Genomic DNA, 24,580 nt, shown 5'->3' with positions numbered 1-24,580 from the left:
TTAAACATTGTTAATTACAATATGTCAGTGCCAACTCTATTAGCTTCCGATATTCTAGAAGACCTACCACCAGCTTTAAAGCTGATATTATTACAGTTAAAGAAAAGAGAGGACGCTTAAGCTGCGTTGTGTGCAGTCATGCTTTAAAAACTGAAATAATATTGCTTTTGGTCGTGGCCGTCAGTCCCCTAGGCGTCTAGCACCACTGTCGTTTCCATAACTGCAAGTTTATCTTTAAAGATGCTCGCCAGGATCCAGATCATTTATCAAAATTGTTAGAGTTAAAATTAATTAGAGTGGCATCGCTATTCCGAATTCATCTATCTCCTAAAACAAATTTGATACATCCACCTATGGCCTATTGCCAAGGTATGCTGTGTCATGTTGGCTGACAGTAAATTGTGTATGTTTGGGTTTGTTTACAACAGTCAGTGTAACCCTCTTCTTGTAACTTTCGTAAGACTTCAAAAATTAATAGTTATGCCATAGAGATACATATAGTTTTCCCTGGTAAACCATAGGGACGTCAAGAAATATTAGATAGACAATAATAGAAAAATATTAAACAACAATTCTTACAAGACAATTAAAAGTTGTGACCAGCGTTGGAGGAAACAACGGTCAGAATATGTCCAACAATATTCAAACATTCTACTCTATTAAAATCCGGTTTTTTATTAACAACGGTGATTGGATGTTTATAAACATTTTTACCAACAGGTTGTGGTAACTTACAATTCAATTAAAACGGTGTTTAAGAGGTCAGAGTCCATAATGTAACGTTTCAAATGACGACTTTTTTATAACTTCAATACGATATCGCAGAAATATTTTACGCGCATTTGTTGTTCTTGACTAAAAAACCCGAAACAATGTATTGACGCATGGGTATATATTAAATTATTTAGCACTAATTAAATAATTACAATAGTAAAGATAAGAGTTCACAAAACCGCAACTTGGTTTAGTAAAATTAATATTATTTATATTAACTGTAATAGGAGTATAATATGTTCGATGGCGGTAATAACAGAGATTGTTTTTTGAAAATGAAAGAAATGACCGCTGCGCATTATAGTGCCAATAAATAAAGGGAGGAAAACTTTGATCAGAAAGGTAGTGGCAACGCCTTTCCAATTTGGAATCCTGAATACATGGTTGAAGCTTGAACCTGGTAAGAGAAAGCAATAAACCCAGTCCTAAGTGGAAGGTGACCTTCATAGCCCTCGGTTCAATTCAAAGCGTTAAGGTTATTTACTATTGTTGGGTTTGTCCAATTTATTGAGTGTTTAGTTCCAGAACAATAATCTACTTTATGTACCTATGTGCGTAGTCATTTGCTTATACGCGTAAAAAGTAAACATGAAACAAATAGTCAACAAGCAAGTTCCCGTTTCCTAGATTTCTTTAATACGGCAGAACTTTGCCCAAATAATTGTATGCTTACTTGTTTGACTTATTCAGTATGAACTTAAAGTGTTCTATGTGAAAGTGATATTGAATGTGAAAATTTTCCAGTAGGCCAATCGCGTACGCAATACGTATCTAATTGCCTAACCCTTGATAATATACTAACCCTTGTTTTTGTGAACCAGTGGACATCCTCATCTTCCTTTCATCAAACAAGACGATATGATGATGTTAAAGAAAAAGATACCTTCACTGCACTCAAACGTATAGGATTCAATTTTTAAATTGATGTGCGTTTTGTATAACTGTCGTTCATACAAAGAAACGAAAAGCTTATGAATGAATAGTTAATAAATAGTATTATTTACCTTTTCTTGTATACTGTTCCTGTGATCGGCGTGACGTCTCTGATCGATTTGTTTACATACGTACATTACTTACAATAGGTTAATAAATAATGATTCATTGTTTTTACTTATTTTTAAATAATTATCCGTATTTTAATAAATACACGAAGCTTTCCTACTTAAAGGGGAGCTCTTTGAAAATGAGTACAGGAATTCCATACGATAGTTTACAAAATTCATTTAAATTCTTGCTATATGGTATATAGCGTTCTTGTATATGGAAATAAATTTAAAAAAGCTTCAACGTTCCTTTATGAAAGGAAGGTAATTTTTTCACGGCTATAATTGACATCTAGGCCGGCAAAGCTACAAGCAGCAGCTACTCATTCAATACAATTGCTATAGGCTCAAGCCAATATTGTTTAATGGTATTAAAATCAGAATGTTGATAAGAAAACGATGGGTTCGGTTTGAATTTAATTTCGTAAAGGTTTAGAGTAAGCGCAAATATTTATTTCCTTTACATGATTAACAGGAAAATTTAGAATAATTACATACATTTTCATGGCATTAAGTCATACAGTGCATGGTGTGAGGACTTTATAATTATCCAGCTATTGATCGTCTCAAATCTATCGTTACCTACCGAAGACTTTCTTCGTGTCAAGTAAGAAAATGTAGAAAAAGGAAAATGCTTTGGTGTATTCACCAATAGATGATAACACACCTATTTGATTTTAGTGATAAGATGAGAAATCCCTACATCTAGTACAAAAAAATGTCGCCAGTTAAAAAGGAAAAAAGTGTAAATGCAGTGGTTTCTTAGGTTTACGCGAATGTTAGATATTGAAATGAAACTACTTTTACAGATTTTTTCGCGGTTTAATTTTAGATTTTAGTTCCCGACGTTTCGAAACCTTTGCAGGTATCATGGTCACGGGCAAATGTAAATGTTTTTATTTATTTACATTTTATGCAATATACAATAGTTATCAACGGCCAGACACGACACAATGACAAAACAGTACAAACCACTGCCGCTATCATAAATTAAATATTTTAGCAGACCTAGGGGTGTAGCAAAATACATTATGATATAAAAAAAGTTTATGACCCAAAGGCTGGCTTTTACCTTGCTCAGATGCATTAGCATTGCCATTCAACGTGGCAATGCTGCCAGCCTTTTGGGCACACTCCCAGCCGGCAGCGATGCCGATGAATTTTTTGATGCCTTGATTTAATTATTGTTTGTTTTTTTTTGTATATAGCAAATGATTGTACTGTAAAATTGTAAATTATAAAATAAACCTTTAGAAGAAAGTTTATTTCATTCAATCTATCAGTCGAATATATTTTATTGCTAAGGTACTATTGTTATTGTTCATACTGTGATCTTATCAGAGGTCCTTTCCACTTCCTTTTGAGGTAAAATTCTTGCAGTTTACAATGCGTCACGACTCATATCAAGACTTACATATTAGTTCATAATGAATGCATGCACTTTTGACGTCATATACATTGGTGGACGCAGCCGTTTACGTGCGATGGAGCTGAAATATAGTTAGGTCATATTGATGGAGTACAGCCAAAACTATTAAGCTAAAACTTAAAATGATCTCAAAAATAAAATAAAAAATGATTTAAGGAGACTTTTTCAAAAAAAATGAACTTCCAGAATAGGCCTCTTTCCACATTGGGAAGGACTGATAACCTCTTTATCTCACTGCTTTTTTGCGATTTCTGATTCCTATGATATGATATTATGTTTCCAACTTAATTTGACAAAGGTGACTTGCAATACCTTTATAAAAAAAATCTTAATATAGTAAAAACGTCACATTTGACCTTTGCCTGTATTAGGATGGAACCTGCATCCTGAGCAAGTAAACCCATACATTGAAAAGCAAAACCACCACAGCAATGATAAAATCCCAGTAAACCGTAACAAAGAGATACATTTCTTAATAAGTAGGTATATTGAATAAGGATAATTATTACGACATTAATAGTTAATTACAGAGTTAGTAAGCCGTGGTTTGTCTAACGAAGCAGACGAGTGAGCGCAAATAAAGAAGATTACAGAATTGAGAACTTCCTTCATTTTGAAGTTAAACAAATGAAGAAGTATTCGAAAGACGAGTCGGACAAAAAGCCTGCATCATGGTACTTAGGTAAGGTTGAAATTATAATACTTTGTTAATGCTTTTATTATTTACTTAATTACATTTAATTCTATAAATTTAATAAATTACATTTAATAAATAAATATTCTATTCTACAACAACGGCAGCGATAAGTACAGTATTATTACGTATAATAGGTATCTTACGACAATCATGTGTTGATGGATAAAGTAAACTTGTTATTATTTACTAATTAAATTATGTGGGCCTACATCTAAAATATTTTTGGAAATCATACTAATCGCATACAACGCAAGCACTCCTTAAGTTTCTGACTCTGTGAAATGAAGTGTACCTGCTAGTAAGTGTAGTGCTACAGATTGACTGGCCGAGTGGTTAAATCCACCACGCCAAATGTCACGGGTTCAATCCCCATGTACATACCTACACATACGACAGTCAGTGTGATCCATGAATAAGTCTGTGTGTCGTTGTCTACGTGGCTTGAATGTCTATTGTCTCGAGTCAACTAGCCATGGTTTTTTAACTAATTTTTTAGACAGCAACATAGCTGAGGGCTAGAAACAAATGACATACAAAGGCGACGGCGATCAGTCTGCGACGTGGTGCGAGTTCGATCCCAAGATTTGACCCAACCAATATTTTGTTTCAAAAGACTTGACTACAAATTAAACGGTTTAAGCCATTTTCTGGTTAAAATACCTTCATCTTATTATTGCGTACATAATGTATTTGTTATAATAAAATGAGTCATTGGAAATTCAAACATACATCCGCTAACAAAAACAATGAATATCTTTGTAAACAATTGTAATTTCTGTTACGGTTTTTCTTAATATACAATTTTACCTTATTTACTATTTCATAAAACCTCAATAGCGTGAAAATAACATTGTGTTTACTTGATCTCATTCGAGTCATTTTATGGCTCTTGGTGTTTCGAGTAATTAGCTCGATTACATTTTTGCTAACCTGCCGCCAGCACTCAAAGCATCAGCTACATTACACTCTCAAAGCATTGCAAATAGTACAAGTACTTGCCATGAAATCTCATGAAATTCAAACCTCAGAGAGGACGCGACCTTGCAACTTCTGCCTATATTCGCCAGTCACTTTACCAACTAAGCTACTGAGATCGCTGATTAATATCAAATATTATCCGATTCGCAGCGTTTTTTGCGTATTAAAATAATAAAATAGTAGTAGAAGTATTGCAGTTGTGAAAGTCTATAGCGCAATTTTATTTGATTAATTGTAACATCGTTTGTCTTCCCATTCGGGAACACCACATTTGCATTCTCCTTGTTACAGAGTTAGAAGAAAGCCGAGTGCAAAGCCATGAGTTTAAGGAGCCCGGGAATGAATATCAGAATAAATCAAAGAGTTTAGAACACCAGCCCGTGATTAGGTAAGATATAAAACTCAATATGATTAGACAGGTGAAAGTGTATTTGAAACCTTTTCTCAGTTGTATCGTCAGATCTCACTACGATGTTGAGTTGTTTGCTACACTAAAAGCAATTAATCTTTTTTTTTATTAGGACTTTGTCAGTTAATTCATATTTTTAGATGATCAGCTTTTTAAAAATGAGTTCTTAAAGAATTTATTATAAGCTATTATGGGCGGATCTATTCGAATCTATATCCTCTATTTGATAAATGCTGTCGTCTTTTTTAACAAAGTAAAGTTTTATCACTTCAGATTTGTACACACTTTCCTTATTATTTCATGACACCACTGTCAATGGCAAAACTTAAATATAATGAGGAACAAAATATTTCAACAATTGAAAATCATGACCAACAATCTTCTTCGAAAAAAAATAACTGTCTTTCAGTACCAATATCCGGATAAACTCGATGAATAACACCATGGAGTGGCTTGAAGGGACCCTGTTGAGAAGGCGGAGTGAAACACGCTATTACAAGTACAACACGAGCCTGTTAGAAGCTATAACTGACGGTGATACTGCGTACATGAACAGGTGAATTAGTAACTTTAATTATTTATTATTGAGTAAGGTTTCCGAAGTGACGGCAGGTGGCGGTGGAGAAGCGTCGGTCGTCCGGGAGCAAGATGGGTCGATGACATAATAAAGGTCTCGGGTGGAGTCTGGATGAGACTAGCACAGGACCGTAGAAATTAGCACGAGAAAGGGGAGGCCTATGCCCAGCAGTGGGAGGATAAAGGCTGTGGATGATGATGGTTTCCTCTACTCACAAACTTACTTATGCGCGTAATTTCGACAGGATGTTGGCAATGGGTGCCAATGCGAACGCAACCTGCCGTCTTAACCAGGTGTCTGCTTGCCACATAGCGGCAACAATCAACAACGACTCTTTGAGCTTACTCATCAATGCCGGAGCAATCAGCTTGAGATCAGACAAGTTTGGACGAACGCCACTTCATCTGGCGGCCTGGGCAGGTCATGTTAAGCATATAGCGAATTTACTGGACTTTCCAGTCGGTAAGTGATTTATTTTTTAAATAGCTTTTCGCCCGCGTCGAAGTCGGTTATATTGCGTTTCCAAGAGTACTCTACAAAAGTCCGGGATAAAAACTATCCTATGTTCTTTCTCAAGGTCAACTCTATCTCTGTACCAAATTTCATCAAAATCAGTTCAGTGGTTTAGACGTGAAAGCGTAACAGACAGACCGACAGCCAGAGTTACTTTCGCATTTATAATATTAGTAGGGATATAATAAGCAAAATGAAACCAGATATAAAAAGAGTTCTATTACTAAAACTTGTCAAACACTTTCAGCTTTACAAGAAAAGATATTAAAAAAGATGACACCGGAAGTCTTGCAAGAAATACGCGTAAGTAGGCTAACAGTGCCTGAAATGATAAACCGTCCGTGTGAGCTGAACTCTCTGTCTACGATACCGGATGCCTGGAGTGACGGTATGGAACACAACTGCAGAAGTGTCAAGGAATCTGTAAGTTACGTTTTTACTACGCTTTTAATGTCTTCTGCAACGACCATAGGGCAATGGGTAAAAAAAAAACTATTCATTTTGATTAATTAATCAAAATGAATAGTTTCTTGAGAGAAAAAAGTATCAACGAAGAGTAGAGAAAAGGTACTATTATATAAATTGATTTATGGATAGTTAATATTAAATATTGCAAAATTGATTTGCTGCAGAGTATACCTTCCAGCCGGACCACACCCTACGACCAATAACTCCTTAACTAAAGGGGTTTATTGGACCATATTTGTCGTATGCAAGGTACTCTTTAGGTAGTTTTTTTTCGGTATATTCATTTATTAATAGTTCATTATACTCTATTTAATTTGAGGTGGCGCGGCCAGAGAGCACTGCCTGGCGGCCGGACCACATAAATTGTTAATTAAAAATATATCTCTTGAGGTACTAAAAAAATATATATATTCCGATGAAAGTAGACTTTAGGTAGGTATTATTTCGAACTATAGCATCTGAGTACTAAACTGTGGTCCGGCCACAGAGGATCACACGGCAATGGGACCTCAAGATCTTTATTTTTGGTTTCCGGGTTAAAACGCTTATGAGATCGGAACATATCAGATTCCCAGCTTCGAAGACCACCCAGGACTCACCAGCTGACTGAAATATACACACGGGATCACTACTGCGTGCTTTGTGCGCCTTTGGCAATATGACATTATTGATTTACAGATAAACGCAAGTGACCGTTATTGAACAAATAATGGTGAATCCGTTTCACGAAAGTTATAACGACAATTATGAGATTCTATTTCTTTCTAGAAATTTTGGTTTATTTAATGATATTTGTCTTTTTTAAACTTGATATTTGCTGTTTTAGTTGCCGCTTTTCCAACCTGGTTGGACGGCATTGCATGCGGCGTGTGCTCGCGCTCAGTACCAATGCGTGCAATTGTTGCTGGCTGCCGGCGCCGATCCAATGAAAACTGATGTTCTTAGTCGAACTCCGATTGATGTGGTCGGCTATGACCATTATCTTTTGAAACATAAAATAGACCCAGAAGAGTAAGTTGCTAAAGCCAACGTTTTATGCCTTTCAGATTCAACAATGTAACGTAATGTTAAAAACAATATTTAAGGTATCTTTGAAAAATATACTTACTTTTGGGCAACCACCAAAGCAATAACAATTTACCGTAATTTCCAGTTTGAAGAAAACAGTAAGAATTCTCAGAGATGCTGGTGGCAAGTTTCAGCACTACACAGCTAGTAGAGTGAATTCTCCTCTACATACAGCGGTGGATCTTAACAGTTATGAAGCAGTCGAAGAAATACTGGATTCTGGTGCAAATCCAACTGTGTGGAATGCTAATGGTCTTACTGCTATGCACGAATGTGTAAAGAATCGGAATAAAGATATTTTGCAGGTGAACTATTTCTACGTCGCAGCTTTAATGTTTTGATAATACACAAGCAACAATAACTTCACGTAACAAAATCTTTTTAATTTTTTTCAGTTAATAGCCAATTATGAGTTCGGTAACGAGGATCCACTTATAGCAGTAGTAGATGCGAAAGACCGATGGGGTTACACTGTACTTAGTGCAGCAATAAAAGGAGGATGGACTCAAGGAGTTTGCATAGCTTTAGGGGCAGGAGCAAGCGTTACCATGAAGGTATTATAATTTAAATAATAAGGCATACATTTGTAAAAACTACTTTATTTTATGTTTAAAGAAATAACTTTTTTAAACTTTAATTGTTTACAGGCTAACAACGGAGAAACACCTTTACATTTAGCAGCATCATATGGAAACTTAGATATTCTTCAAGAAGTGTTAATAGTATCAAAATTTAATTCGTCTCTTGATTTTCTCAATGACAAAGGTGAAACGGCACTTTTTGCAGCAATAAGACATGATCAAATAGACGTAGTCAAAATGTTACTCAGTGCTGGAGCAAGAATAGAAGAAGAGACTGCTAGGAAAGTCAACATATTTCATGTCGCTGCTCAACACGGCAATTACGAAATACTAGAACATTTACTTGAATATGATAACCACGTCACTAGTAAAATGATTAATGAACCTGACGTCACTTCTTACACACCGCTTGTCCATGCTGTATGGAATAATCATCCCAAATGTGTCGAACTACTTATTTCAAAAGGCGCTGAAGTACAAGTTGAAGTGCATATCAGCGAGACGAATATAACGAGTCCATTACATATAGCAGCAAGTAAAAACCACTTTGAAATAAGCGAAATAATAATAAATAATGATATCCGTACCATTCATAATGTTAACACTTTAGGATCAATGCCATTACATGAAGCTTGCTGTCATGGCAATAGAAATATCGTATCACTACTGCTTCAAAGAGGAGCAGACCTGTCAGGGCACACCGGCAAAAGTAAACTGCCGCCAATAAACGCGCTAATGAACAATATATCGAAGCCAACGGAATTCATAAAAGAGATATTCGATACTTGTATTTCAAGCAACGGTCGGAACATTCAAGAATCGAATTGCGAGGTGACTGTCGACTACAGAATCCTTGTGCCTGATGAGTCTGACTGGAAGCAAATGAGAGTTATTAAAGGCATTCTCAACACAGGAAACAGACATGATCAAAACACGCTTCTTCTTCACCCTCTTGTACAAAGTTTTCTCTATTTAAAATGGAAATCTTTACTACCGTACTTCTACACCATACTGGTAATGCACGCGTGCTTTGTCTTGGCCCTCAACGTATATGCTGTTTGCATTTTCTTTTACAAAGATAAAAAAAGGATGGTACCTTGGTATTTCAATTCAAGTATATGGAGGTACATATTATATGTGGCCATATTCTTCATCGCAGTTCAGGTAACTTGAAAATTAATTAAAATCTGATTGCTTTCCTAGTGAGAATCGTATTTTTCCTTTTCTGTTCATACAGTCCACCTAATCCACCACATTTAAGAGACCCCTTTATTAATTAAACTAAAACTTAATTATGACTGTATAAATATTGATGTACTCATTTCATACATCTGAGGGCTCGAAATTGACACTAAAACGGATTTTTTGATATTCACGGCTTTTTAAGCACATTTTTAGGCAAAATCGTACAGGCTCTTTAAGACATAAGCAGTACCTTGGCACAGCTCTTCCAAATGCCTGCACGATAATAATTATATGTGTTTAAGACTTTCAAATTGATAAAGATTTATTTTTTTCAACAGGAGATTATATTTATAAAGATTAAGAATGGAAGGTATTTTTTATATTTGGAAACATGGTTGAAATTCGGAGCTGTGGTTCTGGCAGTGGTGTTGCCTCTGGTTGTGCACTCGGAGCCAATGAACGGGGAAGACTGGCCACGACTCATAGCAACAGTGGCCCTCCTCCTGTCCTGGTTTGAAATGATGTTCCTGCTGTCAAGATTCCCAGATTGGGGATTTTATGTCTTGATGTTTGGAAAGGTCGCAAACAAAGTATTTAAGGTATGATATAATACTTTTTTAGAAACTGTTTGTAATTATTATGAATGTTTATAAATATATTCATCCGCTTATTATTATATAATATTACTTAATTATCGTTGCAGATTCTACTTTCATTCGGATTTCTTCTATTTGGTTTCGCCATTTGCTTCATGATACAATTCCGGTCAAAATTTCCCTTTGAAGGCCCCTGGGCATCTTTTGTTAAAACCATGGCAATGATGACGTCGGAGTACGATTACCAAACAACCATCAACAAACAGGATGCTGAAAAGGTATCAGCATCACTGATAATACTTCGCATAATATTTTTGATGTTCCTAATTTTAGTTTCAATTGTGTTAATGAATCTCATAGCTGGAGTAGCTGTAAATAATGTAAGCCATTTAGAAATGATAGGCAACATCAAAAGATTGGAAAAACAAGTGGAGTTCATAACTTCTCTTGAGGATATAGTTTGTCACAAGGTCATAAGGAAAGTTCTTGCAAAAAGTTTTCATAAGAAATTGTCAAAGAATCACAAGATGAAGAATGTTATAGTACTAAGGCCAAGAGAGTCTACTTGCAGTTACTGTAAGGTACTGCCATCACGCATAAGAGAAGCCATATTTGAAACAGCACAGATACAACAAATGCAAATGGATGAGGAATTAGGATCCATGGCTTTTAAAATGAAACTCGATCAAATACATAACGTGATTGTTGGGACAGAAGAAACCGAATCGAGACGAGTAGACTTGCAAGAAAGTGCTGTGACCAAAATTAACGAAGATATTGATAAAATTCGATCGGAAGTAGCGTTTATAAGAAACTTTTTAGTCACTACCCGGCGTCGTACAATCAGTAGTAATAAATCTAGTTTTTTATGAACCGAACACTTAAGTTTTCTTAAGTAATTTTTTTTTCGAAAGTTAAGTATTTCTGGCTATAGTCTATTTCAATAGCTTGCATCGTGTTTCCTAAAGATACAGTTTGCTTCAATTTAAGAATATACCTGAATACCGTATTTTAATTAGAACGGTTATCTACGATAATATTTATCAATAACCTAATTTAGTTGTAGCTCTACAGCTCATGTACCAGAGAGAAAATGCGACTTACATCCGAAATTAGTTTGGATCAGCTTATTATTTTGACTTGAATTTGGTTCCAACTCATACCACTGCATTAATTGGTGCTAGTGTCGCGTTGACTGAAGATCTAGATTATGCGTAAGATAAAGACGGCGATATTTTGTAGCTCTTTTTAGATGTACCTCGCTCATTGCCTAAATATAATTCTAAAGAATGAATTTATTTACTGTTTTAGTTCCGATCTCAGATTAACTTTTAGGAGCGAGATTTTTATAAGTAGGTATATTTTGTAGTTTAAAAATACGTACGATAGTATTATTAATAATTGATGAAGATCATGAAGATTGTGTTGTAGAATAGTTATACATTTTGTTAGTTTTATTTTATGATTGCTTACTAATGTTTAAATCTGTAATAAAAAACTAACATTATCTTTGAGTTTTTCTTTCTATCCAGCAGTTTGAATCAAACGAAAGTAAAGATTGTGACTTTATTAACGCCTGCCGCAAAAAGAGGGGTGTAATAAGTTTAACGTTGTCTGTTCGTAAGTTGCTTTATAGAATCTTCACGTTTGAAGAGATTTGCTTTGCAATTAGCGAGCTGTTTAAAAGTTAGCGGAGAAGAAAAACTGAAGGACTGCAAATATGCTCGAGTGGGGAATCAAATGAAAGCACGAAAATAACATATTGATGACTTAATCATGACATTCCTAAATTTCGCTAGATGAGAAAACTATTGCAATCAAGGGCCATTTTGCTCCAGCACCATTTTAAAACAAGAATATTTAACGACCCAAGTACCAACTTGAAAGCAACTACGTCTATTGAAATCTGTTACAAGTCTGGTACAACTACTTGAAGTAAGATTTCAAGCAATGTTTGTTGAAAATTTGCATATTCTGGGTACCATACTAACAAGAATAACATGTAACTGGGTAGTAGTTAGAAATGCACCAACTTGGGTAAGCAAAGCGTTCGAAATCTTGTATAACATACCTCAATTATAGAAAGCTAAAGTTTAGAAACGTTGCCTTACTTTGTCAACATGCCACACAAACATGTATGCACGTTTTGAAATTTTGTATCGCTGAATTTTTCATAGGCGTATGGGAATTAAATGCAATCAAGCAGTGTTAGTTAGGCGATATAACCGCTGAATTGCCTAATGAAAATGTCGGGTGTTGTCATTTCAGCATGTAACAATGTATATACGAATTCTTTTTGCATTTAACACAGTAATTATCACAGCGGAAAACAGTGTGAGGAAAACATCACAGTTGAGAATTTTTCAAGGGTGTGTGAAGCCACGTCAGTGATCTAATTCAATTTTATGCAAGTACTACCAGAACAAGGATTCGTAAGTCACTAAAATTCTAGTCCTACGCGGAATTGCACGGCACTTCGCGTACAGTAAGTTTGACCGTGTTTAACGTACTGACCCATGACACTCGGCTCAGTACTGTTAGTATAACTGTTTTAAACTTTAACATAGTAAATTACATTGGTATTTTCAACAAAAAGATTTAATAAGCATTATTTTTTCGTTCCTTTGAAACAGGCACGTTGGAAAACGATGAACTAGAAAAAAAAACTATTTGCAACCTTTTTACAAGTGACATATTATTATTTTAATGTGACTTTTACACTTCATAATATTACCTTTTATATTTCAAATACAATATTTTATATTTTAATTTACTTTTAATACGGATTCTTTCCATATATTTATTATATTTAGATTCTTTGTATTTTTGGACTGTTTATAAAAATGCCGACTAAATATAAACGTATGAAGATAAAGGTGGAAATGCCTAAAGTGAGTCAAGTTTTTTTGTTTTGGATCTACATTATGATGGTGATTGTGCTGGGCCCCGATTCTGCTTTTAGATTAAATTTGAAATTGTTCCTATTCTCTTAAGCATTTTGCCAATACAATAATTGGAAGTTAGCTGTTTTGACCATGAGCGTACCGTCCCGTCCTGAATTTACAATTATTGTGTAGAAAAATGCTTATGAGAATACGAAAATTATAACTTTAAGTCAAATTTCATTCATTCATCAGTTGTAAATAGCAGAATTAAGGCCCTGGTACCGCCTCTACCAATGTATCGCCTCAACCGCAACCGCTCACAAGTGATACGGTAGAGAAAAGAGCATTATCAATCACAGCGTTTTTCAGCCTAAGGGTCAAAGGTCCTTTTATATTCTAATGGTATAGAGTATTTGACTAAATCTTATAATATAAATCTGTTTAGTCCTCTCAGACGTATTTCCCAAAAATTTTATATACAATTTTTTGAAATAAGAGTGATTAAAAGATTTCAGATTAGAAGTGGTAATTTATTTTCGCTTCACCTCCAATTGAACACCTTTAATAACTCCTGCTCTCCGTTTTAGAGCAAGTTCCACGCAGACCAACTATTTATATTTCTAGATTAATGTTAAGGCAATTATTGAGAAACAGACGTTTATTCGCACATAATTCACCTTAAATAAAAGCGAACGAAATTGAAATCGCTCAATCCTTTCAGGACCTATGAATGTATAACCTATTTATGTTCTATACCCATATTTATGTTCCCTATATACTCATGTTTTATGCTCAATTGTGTAGCGTACAAAAAAATGAGTACGATATTAATGACGCTGAAATATGGGCGATGATGTCTGGATCTGAAAAATTAGTTTACACGCGTGGTGTGTACAAAACCTCACAGACATTCTTGCATAGATCCGTCGACTTTTCTATGCAGCATTTATCAGGAAGGCCTGATAGTAAACTATAAGTACTATAGGCAGTAACAGTTGCAGAGCTTAACCTTTAATTTGTTTCTAGGAATTTACACCCGCCACAATAGACGCAATACATCGTATAGAAGCACACGTCAATGTTATCGGTGTGATGTACCTCTTGCACGGTGAATTAAGCTTTATAATATAAGTATTACAAGTTACACTACTATTATAAAAGCGAGGCGTCGTGGGTTCAATCCCTGCGTAGGAGATGCATTTGTTTCGAGCCTGGATCTACTGGCCTGCGTGGATAGCCAAGTGGTTGAGGTCACCACGCCAAACCCATTGTGTCGCGGCTGTCGCGGGTATCTCCTCGTAGGACAACCATTTGTGTGATCAACGAATGCTTGTTCTTAATCTGGGTGTCTTTGTACACGTGATTTGCATGATTGTGAAACCCTCTACGAGACAAGGATTTAATTCCTTACCGCGGGAATCGTTTTTTTTTAAGAAAGAGAAGTTCCTATTTTTCAGTTATTTAAAAACCAAGGCATTATACTTTCAGACAAAGTGAAGATGTTTACTGTGCCCAGACATGAGGAGGTGATACTTTACAAACAATTGCCAAAGCTCAACAAATTAATAAGTTTGGCGATCAAAGAAATTGTTAGTAAAACAACCTAATATACATATTTTAATTATAATTACATACAAGCGACGTCTAGTCAGGAATACAAGTCAATGAACGTTTGAAATTCGGAACCTGATATTGGACTATTTTACAATTTTATCAAGCAGTTTTTATTTAACTTCGGTTGTATGCATTTGCTGTCAAAAAAATATATCAGATATTCAGTCCATTTACAAACTAATTTTAAATCATAAAGAATATTTTGTAAGTATTCTCTTTTTTGATATGGTGGGAAGAATTCTCATGTACATCCACTCTTTCGGGGGAGAGAACGGGAAGTGTCAGACTCTTACTGACTAAACCTAAACCGTGTGACGTCATCCGCGTTTAATACGACGCGCTGAATTACATTGCAACATATGCCGTTGTAAGTAGACCCTGCCAATTTCAAATAACTCATGACCAACAGGATATATCCGATGAAATAGTTGCATATCGAATTATGACGAAAAATTTCGAGATCATGGTGGCTGGGGACCTCGAATTCTGCGTGTGTGTCATGCAAAAGGTTACCAAAAAGGAGCGCTATCTTAAATAGGCTGGCACTTTAATTACGAATTTTTTGAACAAGGTACGCATTGAAATTATACTAACTTACCTAATACATTTAATACTAATAGTTTTTGTAACAGAATTACCTATTATAGATAAATATTATATAACTTCGTCAGTTTAGGTGCCTTCGTAACTGAAACTATTGTTATTCATAATATTCAAATACATAAAATACTCGTAGTGTCAGTAGTAGTAATAAGATAGAAGATTTTTAATATATTTATTTGAAACAAGGATACAGGTGGCAACGAACCGGTCGCGCTGGAGAAATTATGGAGAGGCCTATGTTCAGCAGTGGACTGCTATAGGCTGAGATGATGATGATGATGATGAAACAAGGAGTATTTTAAAATGGAGGCCATAACATGAACTCCCCATATAAACACAATTTAGTACAAATATAATAATTACATTTTTTCAGATAATTTAAGGGTACGTATTAAGTACCTTGCAGAATAATGAAAATTATATCAAACCTATTAAAAGATACCAGAGACGAATGGCTTGTTAGAACCGTAAGTAACAGATGGTCGTTTAAACTTGAAACACGAAAATTAAATCGCAATTTCGATAGGAAAATTGTAGGTACTCACCTGAATTCAATTATAAAAGAAGCACTAGTCCTAAGCCATGTGTGAGCAGGAGTTTTCGTTCTCACTAAGATCTTTTATATATTTTGACCGACAATACTTAATTAAACAGTTTAATTTAAAACAATATAAACTAAACTAAAGTACGACAATTGTAAATTACCGCGTGCCGTTTAGCGCGTTTTGTTTCTTAATGTTGGCACTTCGTAATTAGTTACCATAGACAAGAATTAAAAAAGCACATAAAGACAGCTGTTCATGATTATCAGTATAATATTGATAATTTAAAGTTTCTCATAACAATAATGTTTATTTCAGACAGCTACAATTAACACCGCTAATCCAATAGTGGATAGGATCATGGACGATGATTCGGTGGAAGGTGTTGTTATGACTAACAGAGAGGGTAAGCAAAAGTTGAATTTCATATCGGCCGTAGCACTATGAAATTAAAAACAGTCTAGAATCTTCTTCATTGTGTAGCGTATTTTTCCTATAACCATGTTATTTTTTCTCAGCCCATAGTTATGAACAGTCTGATTTTTATTTTTATTTTTATTGATTGACGTAGATATTAAGGAACAAAAGTTTTGTAACACTGTAGAACAATAAACTACTCAGATAGTTTGTAACAGATGGAAACAATTGAGATTTATTCAGTCAGCCAAAAGGCATTCGACCTTGAGTCACATTTCATCTCGTGAAAGAGATATCATTTCTAAATCAGACAGAATAAACATTCCGTGAGTATTAATATTAATGTCAAGTCCTTAAAGCCGAGTTTACAACACAAAATATTGTTGTAAAATGTCTGGCGGGGTTCAGAAACTCTCAGTCACAATTCAGAAATATATTTGAGGATGCCTTGTTTATTTAGGTAACTTAATAAGTTTCAGCGTCTTAGGTTCGTTATGACATTAGTATTTCTTCCTGCTATGTTCCTATTTATTACTGGTTAGCACATTGAGCGTTTGCTTTCACTCCCTTTATTTCTTTTTAGTTTTAAATGTTTTACAATACATTCACTTCTCTGTCTCTCTTTGTCTATTATTCCAAGCGTTTCATGCGTTTTGATTATTCAAATAACACCTTTAAGTTACATTACTGTTTTATAATGTATATTAAGATGTACCGAACCCTCTTACTGTGACCCGCTGTCTGTTCGTCCGTATGTCACCAGGCCGCATCCCATAAACCGTGCTAGATATGTGACATATTCGCAGATGATGTCAAAAACTTCATATCACCCAACTCCGTTTTTCTTGACCCTTTTTGATCGGATTCTTAGTGTCGCAAGTACGAATTGCACTTACCGGTTTTCCGTCATAACACTTTTGAACAAACAACCGTTATTTTTGTAGCTACTACTACTAGCGTTAAACTTTGTTTTTTTTTTAATATTTGTTCATGTGAACACTGCTTTACACCAGGGGCTCCAATATTGACGAATGTTAGCGTCACCGGCGCTACGAATTATGGAAGAGCTCTTCATAAGTTCGGCCTGCTGTCACAAATGTACGTCAAGGAATTGGTATGATTCCTTTATATTACTTTGTTTATAACCATATTCACCTTTTGTAGCAATGTTTAAAGTTATAGCAAGGAATAACAGTTTTTGAAAACTAAATCTGTTTACTGTAAAAGACTATATTTTAATGTTTAATTTTTTTTCCACAAACAGATGTTTCTAAATATTTTACATGCGAACGTAACTTCTGTCTCTATCTGTTATAGGGTAATCTTTATTCCTATTTACCCGCTACAGATAAACACCAATTGGTACAAACAATTAGTTAATTGTGAATGTCTTAGTCCAAGCCAAAAACGTTTGTTCCACCGGATAGCCTAGTTGTATAACACCACCCACCAACATGTCCCAGGTTCGATCCCCACGTAGTAAAAACATTTTTTTTGTTCTAGGAAGGCTTGTGCTGAGTCTGGGGGTCTTGTGTTACTAATAATGCTACTTATTTTTTTCTGAATGTTTATTATTGATTATAAAACCTCTCACACAAGAAATAAATTCCTTTGTGCAGAAGTCGACAAAAAGCTTACTATAATAATCGTTGCACTTTATTCTTTATACAGAATCCGACAGAAGAAATAATGATAATACGGATAAGAACAAGGAAGAATGAAATATGGTGGCACCAGATAAGGAATTCAGTATTGTTGTCATACAGCACGCTCGAGCTCGGCGCAAGGTTAAAGAGAAGAGAGAGAAAAATAAATAAGCGCTTCATTTAGAAGTAATTATACTATTTAATTCTTATGGCATTTTTATGTTATTATTAAAAATAAACCAACAATATAACTGTTGTTTTACTTTAACCTTGTAGCTTATAGCCGTATATTGAACGGTATATCGATCCTATATCCAGCTGTTGTCTATGATAGACCGAGCGAATTGAAATAAGTACGTCATTAGGACTGCACGGATAGCCGAGTGGTTGAGATCACCACGCTAAACCGCGTAGGACAAGCATTAGTGTGACCCGCCAGCTCAAAACTTGCAGCAAAAATAGGCAGCAGGGGACATCGGCACACCATATAGATAGTTGCGATACCAAATTCACCTTAGCGATTCATAGAATGAGTGGATTCATTATTACACCATGAGACAATTCCATCTCCGAGTGAATAGTCTAGCAACCCCTCTCTAGCCAGCCAGTCATGGCAAGAAAAGGGTGGAAGTCCCCTCCAAGTGGAAGCTCCACTACTCAATTTCTACTACAATGTAGCTCGCCACAAGGTGCCTTTTTTGTTTGGTGGGTAACCCTCATGGACACCCGCCCCGTCGCGGGAGCCACAAGATGTGTACACTCCTACATGAACCTGCATACCTATTCATTTTTTGATGTAGATATATCTCAATGTTTTAAAAGCATACTCGTGCTCATTGTTTCAACCGGATTTTAATAATTGATTCAATTATCCATTGCTTAATTTTTTTTTATTGCTTATCGTTTATTTGGTACCTATTGGGTAGTTAGTGTTTCTCCAATGCTACCAATATAATGAAGTATCCGCTTGACGTAACCATAAAGAAAGGTTTATGTTAGCGTTGTCAAGTTTTTCGTTGTTGTTTTGACAGACGTTCTCACTCGGCATCTTGGCATGGATGGTTGATGCCAAAACCGCGTGACATAGTTTAATTTATCGAACTTGGTGCTAGAATAAATAGTTTATTGTTATAGCGTTAAAAAATGGCTGAAAAGTATGACAAAAATGGTTACAACAGTAGTGATTTCAAGCGGAATGCGCCGCAAGACCAACAAATTGAAAATGAACAAGAACAAGATGGCGAAGATAATCCCAAAATAAATGAAAAAGCCGGCGAATACATGAGAGAGCTGTTAAGTGAAAAGATAAAACTTAATAATGCTAAGTTTCCAATTGTTAGCAAACTTATTGACCAAGGTAAAGTGAAATCATGTTTTTAAATTGTTTATTTCGCATTTCTGACGTTAGTAAACTATGCGTCTTGCCGACCGCGGACCGCGTCTTTTTCTTTTTCTATTGAAATATTGAACAATTCCCTTGTATTACAATTTCGGTCAGTTTTCGTTGTAAAAGTATTACAAAAATAATATAAAATTGACTACAGCATAATGAGGCGCATACTTCGAGACGGCGGCGAAACGTCACGAATTAACTGTAAACAAATTCTTGATTATGTATTTATTTTTATGTTTTCTTCTAAACGGGACTAAAAATGAACTAAACGCAAGTCCAACGTTACAGTTGAACGTTTATTTGGTATACATGTTGTGGTTATGATATATTCATGGTCATTGAACTCATAATGATGCCATCTGCCAAGCTATGTGGCAATGTGTGCCAACTTCACCTGTTTAGCATTTAAACTAAAATAGATAAGAGCTGTAAGAAAGTTAGCTAACAAACCTGCATATCATCAATTTAACTATAATATAAAATGTTCAAATATTACAGTATTGATTATTTTGAGGTCACTGACACTTATCTAGGTTGCAAAAAAAAGAAGTTCAATGATTCATTGTTTTGAACTTGTAACTTTATTAAACTTTTATTCTAAGTATGATTATTGCAGTTATCGAAAAATCACAATGTGGTCAGTTGTTTGTATAGCAAGCCTTTTAAGACAAAAATTTCATAAATTTATCAATGCAGTATCATACAGAACAGATATAGATAAAATACCACATGTTTTATCACTCAGAAAATACTTTCTTTTTGTTTATATTAATAGCTATAACTCTTCCAAGTGCCAAATAAATGTATACATGCAAAATAAAGGTCTTTGCAACTAAGTAATAATCTTCAATGATAACATAGTTTGTAATTAAAGATAAGACTCATTAAAACATTTAATATATTACCTTATGGCTCTACTCTTTGACCTACCACTATAAAGTGTAAGCAACAAAATCACATCTCAAGGATGTCCTGACTAAGGTCTACTGCCACAACTATAATATGTATGTAAATATAAATGAATCTACTGTTTGTTATTGTTATTATTGCCAAACGGGAAGAACAGCAGAACTAATAAACTTAGCTAATTTAGTTTTCTTTACGAAATATCAATGAAACTGCACAGAACTTACTTTGTTTCACTGCAGCATTGGAAGTTTTACAGCGTATGTGTGAAATATTTTCACAAAATGCTATCATTTCTACCACAACCATATTTAACTAAATACATTCCCTTTTTTATTTATTAATAATGTCCTGTCTTCTTTCCAGAGGTCACGAAAGTCCAGGCTTCTGGTAGGATACCTAGCAAGGACTCAAAATACTTGGATGTATTCCGTGACAAACCCGCCAAGGTTGTTGTCAAGGTCTTGGTGCCTGTTAAGGAGCATCCTAAGGTAAATACCATATATCAATAGATAAGGACAACAGATCAAAGCAATATAAAGTAATAGTACTTTTTATTGAATGTAATTTGATTAAAACAAAAATTGTAGTTCTTAAATGAATCTGGTTAGGGAAGCCATACCCTACACAGCTGGGAAAAGGCTGGCATGATGGTAATTTAATTATTAATGAATATTAAAATCATGTGAATTATAAACAAATAATCACAAGAACAAAGATTGATTAGTTTTCTTATAACATGAAGTTAAAATTTTACCTATGAATGATAATGATATTAAATATTAAATGATAATAAACATTTTTTTCTTTACAGTTCAATTTCGTTGGCAAGCTACTCGGCCCTAAAGGTAACACAATGAAGCACCTCCAAGAAGAAACCATGTGCAAAATGGCTGTACTAGGTAGAGGATCTATGAGGGACAGGTAATTATATCATAATCAACTTTAACTAATGCTATTCACCAGAAAGAAAGTTCTTGTGTTTCATACAATAGGTAATGAGTTCTGGCATGTTCATATAAATAAAATTAAATACTTTCACAGTTCAAGTAGAAAAAAATTGCTTATAGCTTTACTCTGGAGTAATTTCGACTTCAGCGTTCTCCAAAAAGACATGTAAAGTGGTAAAATATCCTATTTGCCGAAGAAATTATTTCATTTCATACATTCTTAAACAAATCTTTAATTCATTCTAGACAAAAGGAGGAAGAGTTCCGTAACTCTTTGGACCCCAAATACGCGCATTTTGACAGACGAGCTGCATGTGGAGATCAGTGCCATCGCGCCGCCGGCGGAGGCGCACGCGCGCATCGCGTACGCTCTGGCCGAAGTCAAGAAGTATCTGGTACCGGACACCAATGATATGATCTGGCAGACTCAGATGAGGGATATTGAGAGAGGAGGTGAGTCATTGTAACATTACAATAGATTGCTTTAAGATTTACTCTTTTATGATGTAATTTTGACTTGCGTCAGGTAGTTAAATGGAGTTGGTCACCACACCAAATTAACTTGTGTGCCACATGAGTCAAACACTCGCTTAAGACAACATTTTTTCTAGTTGAAATCTTTAGCTACCAATTCTGTATTTTATAATCCTAATCATATTAGAATAAAATTAAATCAAGTTGTTAAATGGATGTTCAGGTAGCTCGTGGCACCCTGCAGGTCCGTCGTCGGTCCCGGCGGGCCCGCGCGGCGGCCCCGGCCGCCGCCGCGCCTGCCGCCCGCGCCGCCGCTGCAGCGCGCCATGCCGCCCAAGAACAAGGTCATCAGCATCCTCGACGCGCGCGCACCGCCATGGAGACCTCCTATCCTTACGATGACGTGTACGCTCAGCAGCCGGAGCCGCCGGTATGTAGCACATTAGTAATGTTTATGTTCTCTTATGCTAAGCTGATTGAAAATAATATTAAAAAAGATATGTTTATAAAAACTTACAATAGCTAAGTTAAGTCTTAATTATATTACTACAAAATAAAAAATGTATACATTTTTCTGACTGAAAATGAGGCTTTCTTATCATTTATGTTATTGAGACTAGTCAGCATTGATTAAAATCTTGACTCACTGTCAAGTGTACACACAGTACACAACCAGCACGACTAGCTTAACCAGTAACAACATATTGTACTCCGTAGATCCGCGGTCCAGTACGTGGCGCGGCGCCTGAGTCTGACTTCTACTACGAGCGCAACCACGACCGCTACTACGAGGACGACAGCTACGGCTACAAGGAGGACGCGCGCGAGTACAAGTCAGCGCGCGCGGTGGGCACGCGCCGCGCCGCGCCCATGCACGCCGCGCCGCGACACTACGCGCGGCCCGAGCCCTACGCGCGCCCGCCCAAGTAGACCCGCTTGACGTTCGTATTTGTTTTAGTGCACGACGCCAAGCACTCCAAGATCACCTGAAACTCGCCGATATTGCACACTCATCACAGAGATAAGAATAAATACCATGTAATGAATTGTCTGGCCAAGTGTATTGAGGATGTGATTATGCAATTTCGCCGATTTTTGGTACACTCATGTTCATTTTAAATTAAAATAATTGTTATTTTGTTATCCCACACAATTTTATCCCATTTAATACCTGGACACGGCGTTCGTGCACACCTTTTATTTCGCTTTATTACTAACTTTTTTGGGATCATATTCTATTTACGTTGCCTATTTAATTTATATTGATTTCTCATCTACATTCGATAAATAACCTGTCTAAATAACACATTTTAATTTGCAGGACGATAAAAAAGCGCTCCCACTAATACCGGTGAGTAATTAGGTTGTATTGGAACTAAAAACAAGAACAATTAAAAACTGACGGAAAATAATGAAGAACTAATTAAACCTAAAACCTACAGAAGACAAACAATACAACTTCTAAGTACACAAAATGTCTGACAATCTGCTAAAGCTAGTTATAATTTTGACAAAACTCACAAATAATTGTGTGTTGTCTATTAAAAGCAATACTGATTAGTAAAAATCGTATAAAAATATTATGTTTGACAAAAGAATTATTTTATTTTTGTTTTCTTTTATAAACAGCATTTAAGCATGTCAGTGCTGCTAATTTAAAAATGTATAATGCGAAGCCGAATTCGCTATGATCGACATAAAACTTTATATGTAAATTCCAAAAAGCAACTTAAAAAAACTTTGTTAGTAAGTAATTTTTAATAATACTAGTTCTATTAAAACAATTTCAACATGTTTTGTTAGTTAATGTAAAAGCACATAGAATATAGCTAACCATAGAAAGATGCGGGCCATAAAAGTTACAAATGTATCTAAAAAGGTTTTGCACTTTCTTAAAATATAAGGTATGTTAAAACATGTTGAACAACAGAAAATATAAATGTATTCAATTTTTGTGTGACTATGAAATAAATTAATAAACAAAATAACAATCTTTAATTTTGAGTAGTATCTAATTGGTATTACAACCAAAAACTTAAGTAAAAATTGACAAAACAATATAGGAATCTTCATCAATGAAATCGTTTGACAAAGTAGATGATAAATACTCATTTGCAGATTAAGTATTTTTATAACTCAATGTATTTTATAAACAATATGATCACGAGAAGTATGCAAGAGTAAAAACACGACAAGACTAATAAAGGTTTGGACAAATTAAACGACCCTTTGTAAATATTCTAAAACCATAAATAATATAGCAATATTACAGTTCTCAATCATGGTTATTTAAACAGTGCTCATTAAAAATATGGATTTAAAGCAAGCACATGAATAAAAAAAGATTGAACGTTGGATTGAAGAAACAACAGATGGCGCACAATTGATAATCTTCACAATGTTACAAAACCTAAAGTATAAATCATTCATTTTAATAAAATACTACCAAGTGGACAGGAGTTCAAAATTCGACTCCTGGGGGTAAGTACTTGCTCAGTGGCGTGTTTTTGTTACAGATTATTAATATTAAAATTGTTTTTAATAACTGCACTGATTGCTGTTAACTCGAAACAGACTAATTAATCTTATTATCTATTTTTTCTCAATCAAAAAAGTAAAAAAACGCGTCATCTAATATTTTCTACATTTGTGTAGCCATCTAGCTTGTGATAAGATTTACAGATTGACCTACCGTAGAACGGGATGTATAAAAAAAAACATTTCTAATTTGTTTAAAAAATTGCTTAAAGCCTATGAAGTGAAAATAAAATCAAGGTTGTGACTTCAAATTTTCCAGATCAATTAAAAATTAATGTAAGTTTGCGCTTTGAC

The 24,580-nt window shown here is 35.0% G+C and overlaps 1 protein-coding gene and 2 pseudogenes across 1 annotated transcript; all 3 read left to right on the top strand.

Moving 5' to 3' along the window:
- The first annotated feature begins 3,847 nt into the window (after positions 1-3,847).
- On the top strand, positions 3,848-10,477 carry LOC113493900 (ankyrin-1-like). The gene is made up of 11 exons (XM_026871930.1): positions 3,848-3,928; positions 5,213-5,309; positions 5,740-5,886; positions 6,152-6,369; positions 6,668-6,843; positions 7,715-7,899; positions 8,042-8,261; positions 8,352-8,510; positions 8,604-9,701; positions 10,061-10,077; positions 10,426-10,477. Exons 1-11 carry the CDS (start codon positions 3,874-3,876, stop codon positions 10,475-10,477), a joined length of 2,424 nt encoding a protein of 807 aa, XP_026727731.1. The 5' UTR covers positions 3,848-3,873.
- Positions 10,478-13,092: 2,615 nt separating this feature from the next.
- LOC113494359 lies at positions 13,093-18,276 on the top strand (annotated as a pseudogene).
- A 779-nt stretch (positions 18,277-19,055) lies between these two features.
- On the top strand, positions 19,056-23,223 carry LOC113494358 (annotated as a pseudogene).
- Positions 23,224-24,580: the final 1,357 nt, after the last annotated feature.

Source organism: Trichoplusia ni, chromosome 5 (genome assembly GCF_003590095.1).
Source record: "Trichoplusia ni isolate ovarian cell line Hi5 chromosome 5, tn1, whole genome shotgun sequence".
Taxonomy (NCBI): Eukaryota; Metazoa; Arthropoda; class Insecta; order Lepidoptera; family Noctuidae; genus Trichoplusia; species Trichoplusia ni.
Note: the sequence above shows the minus strand (reverse complement) of the source record. Positions and strands in the feature narration are given on the sequence as shown.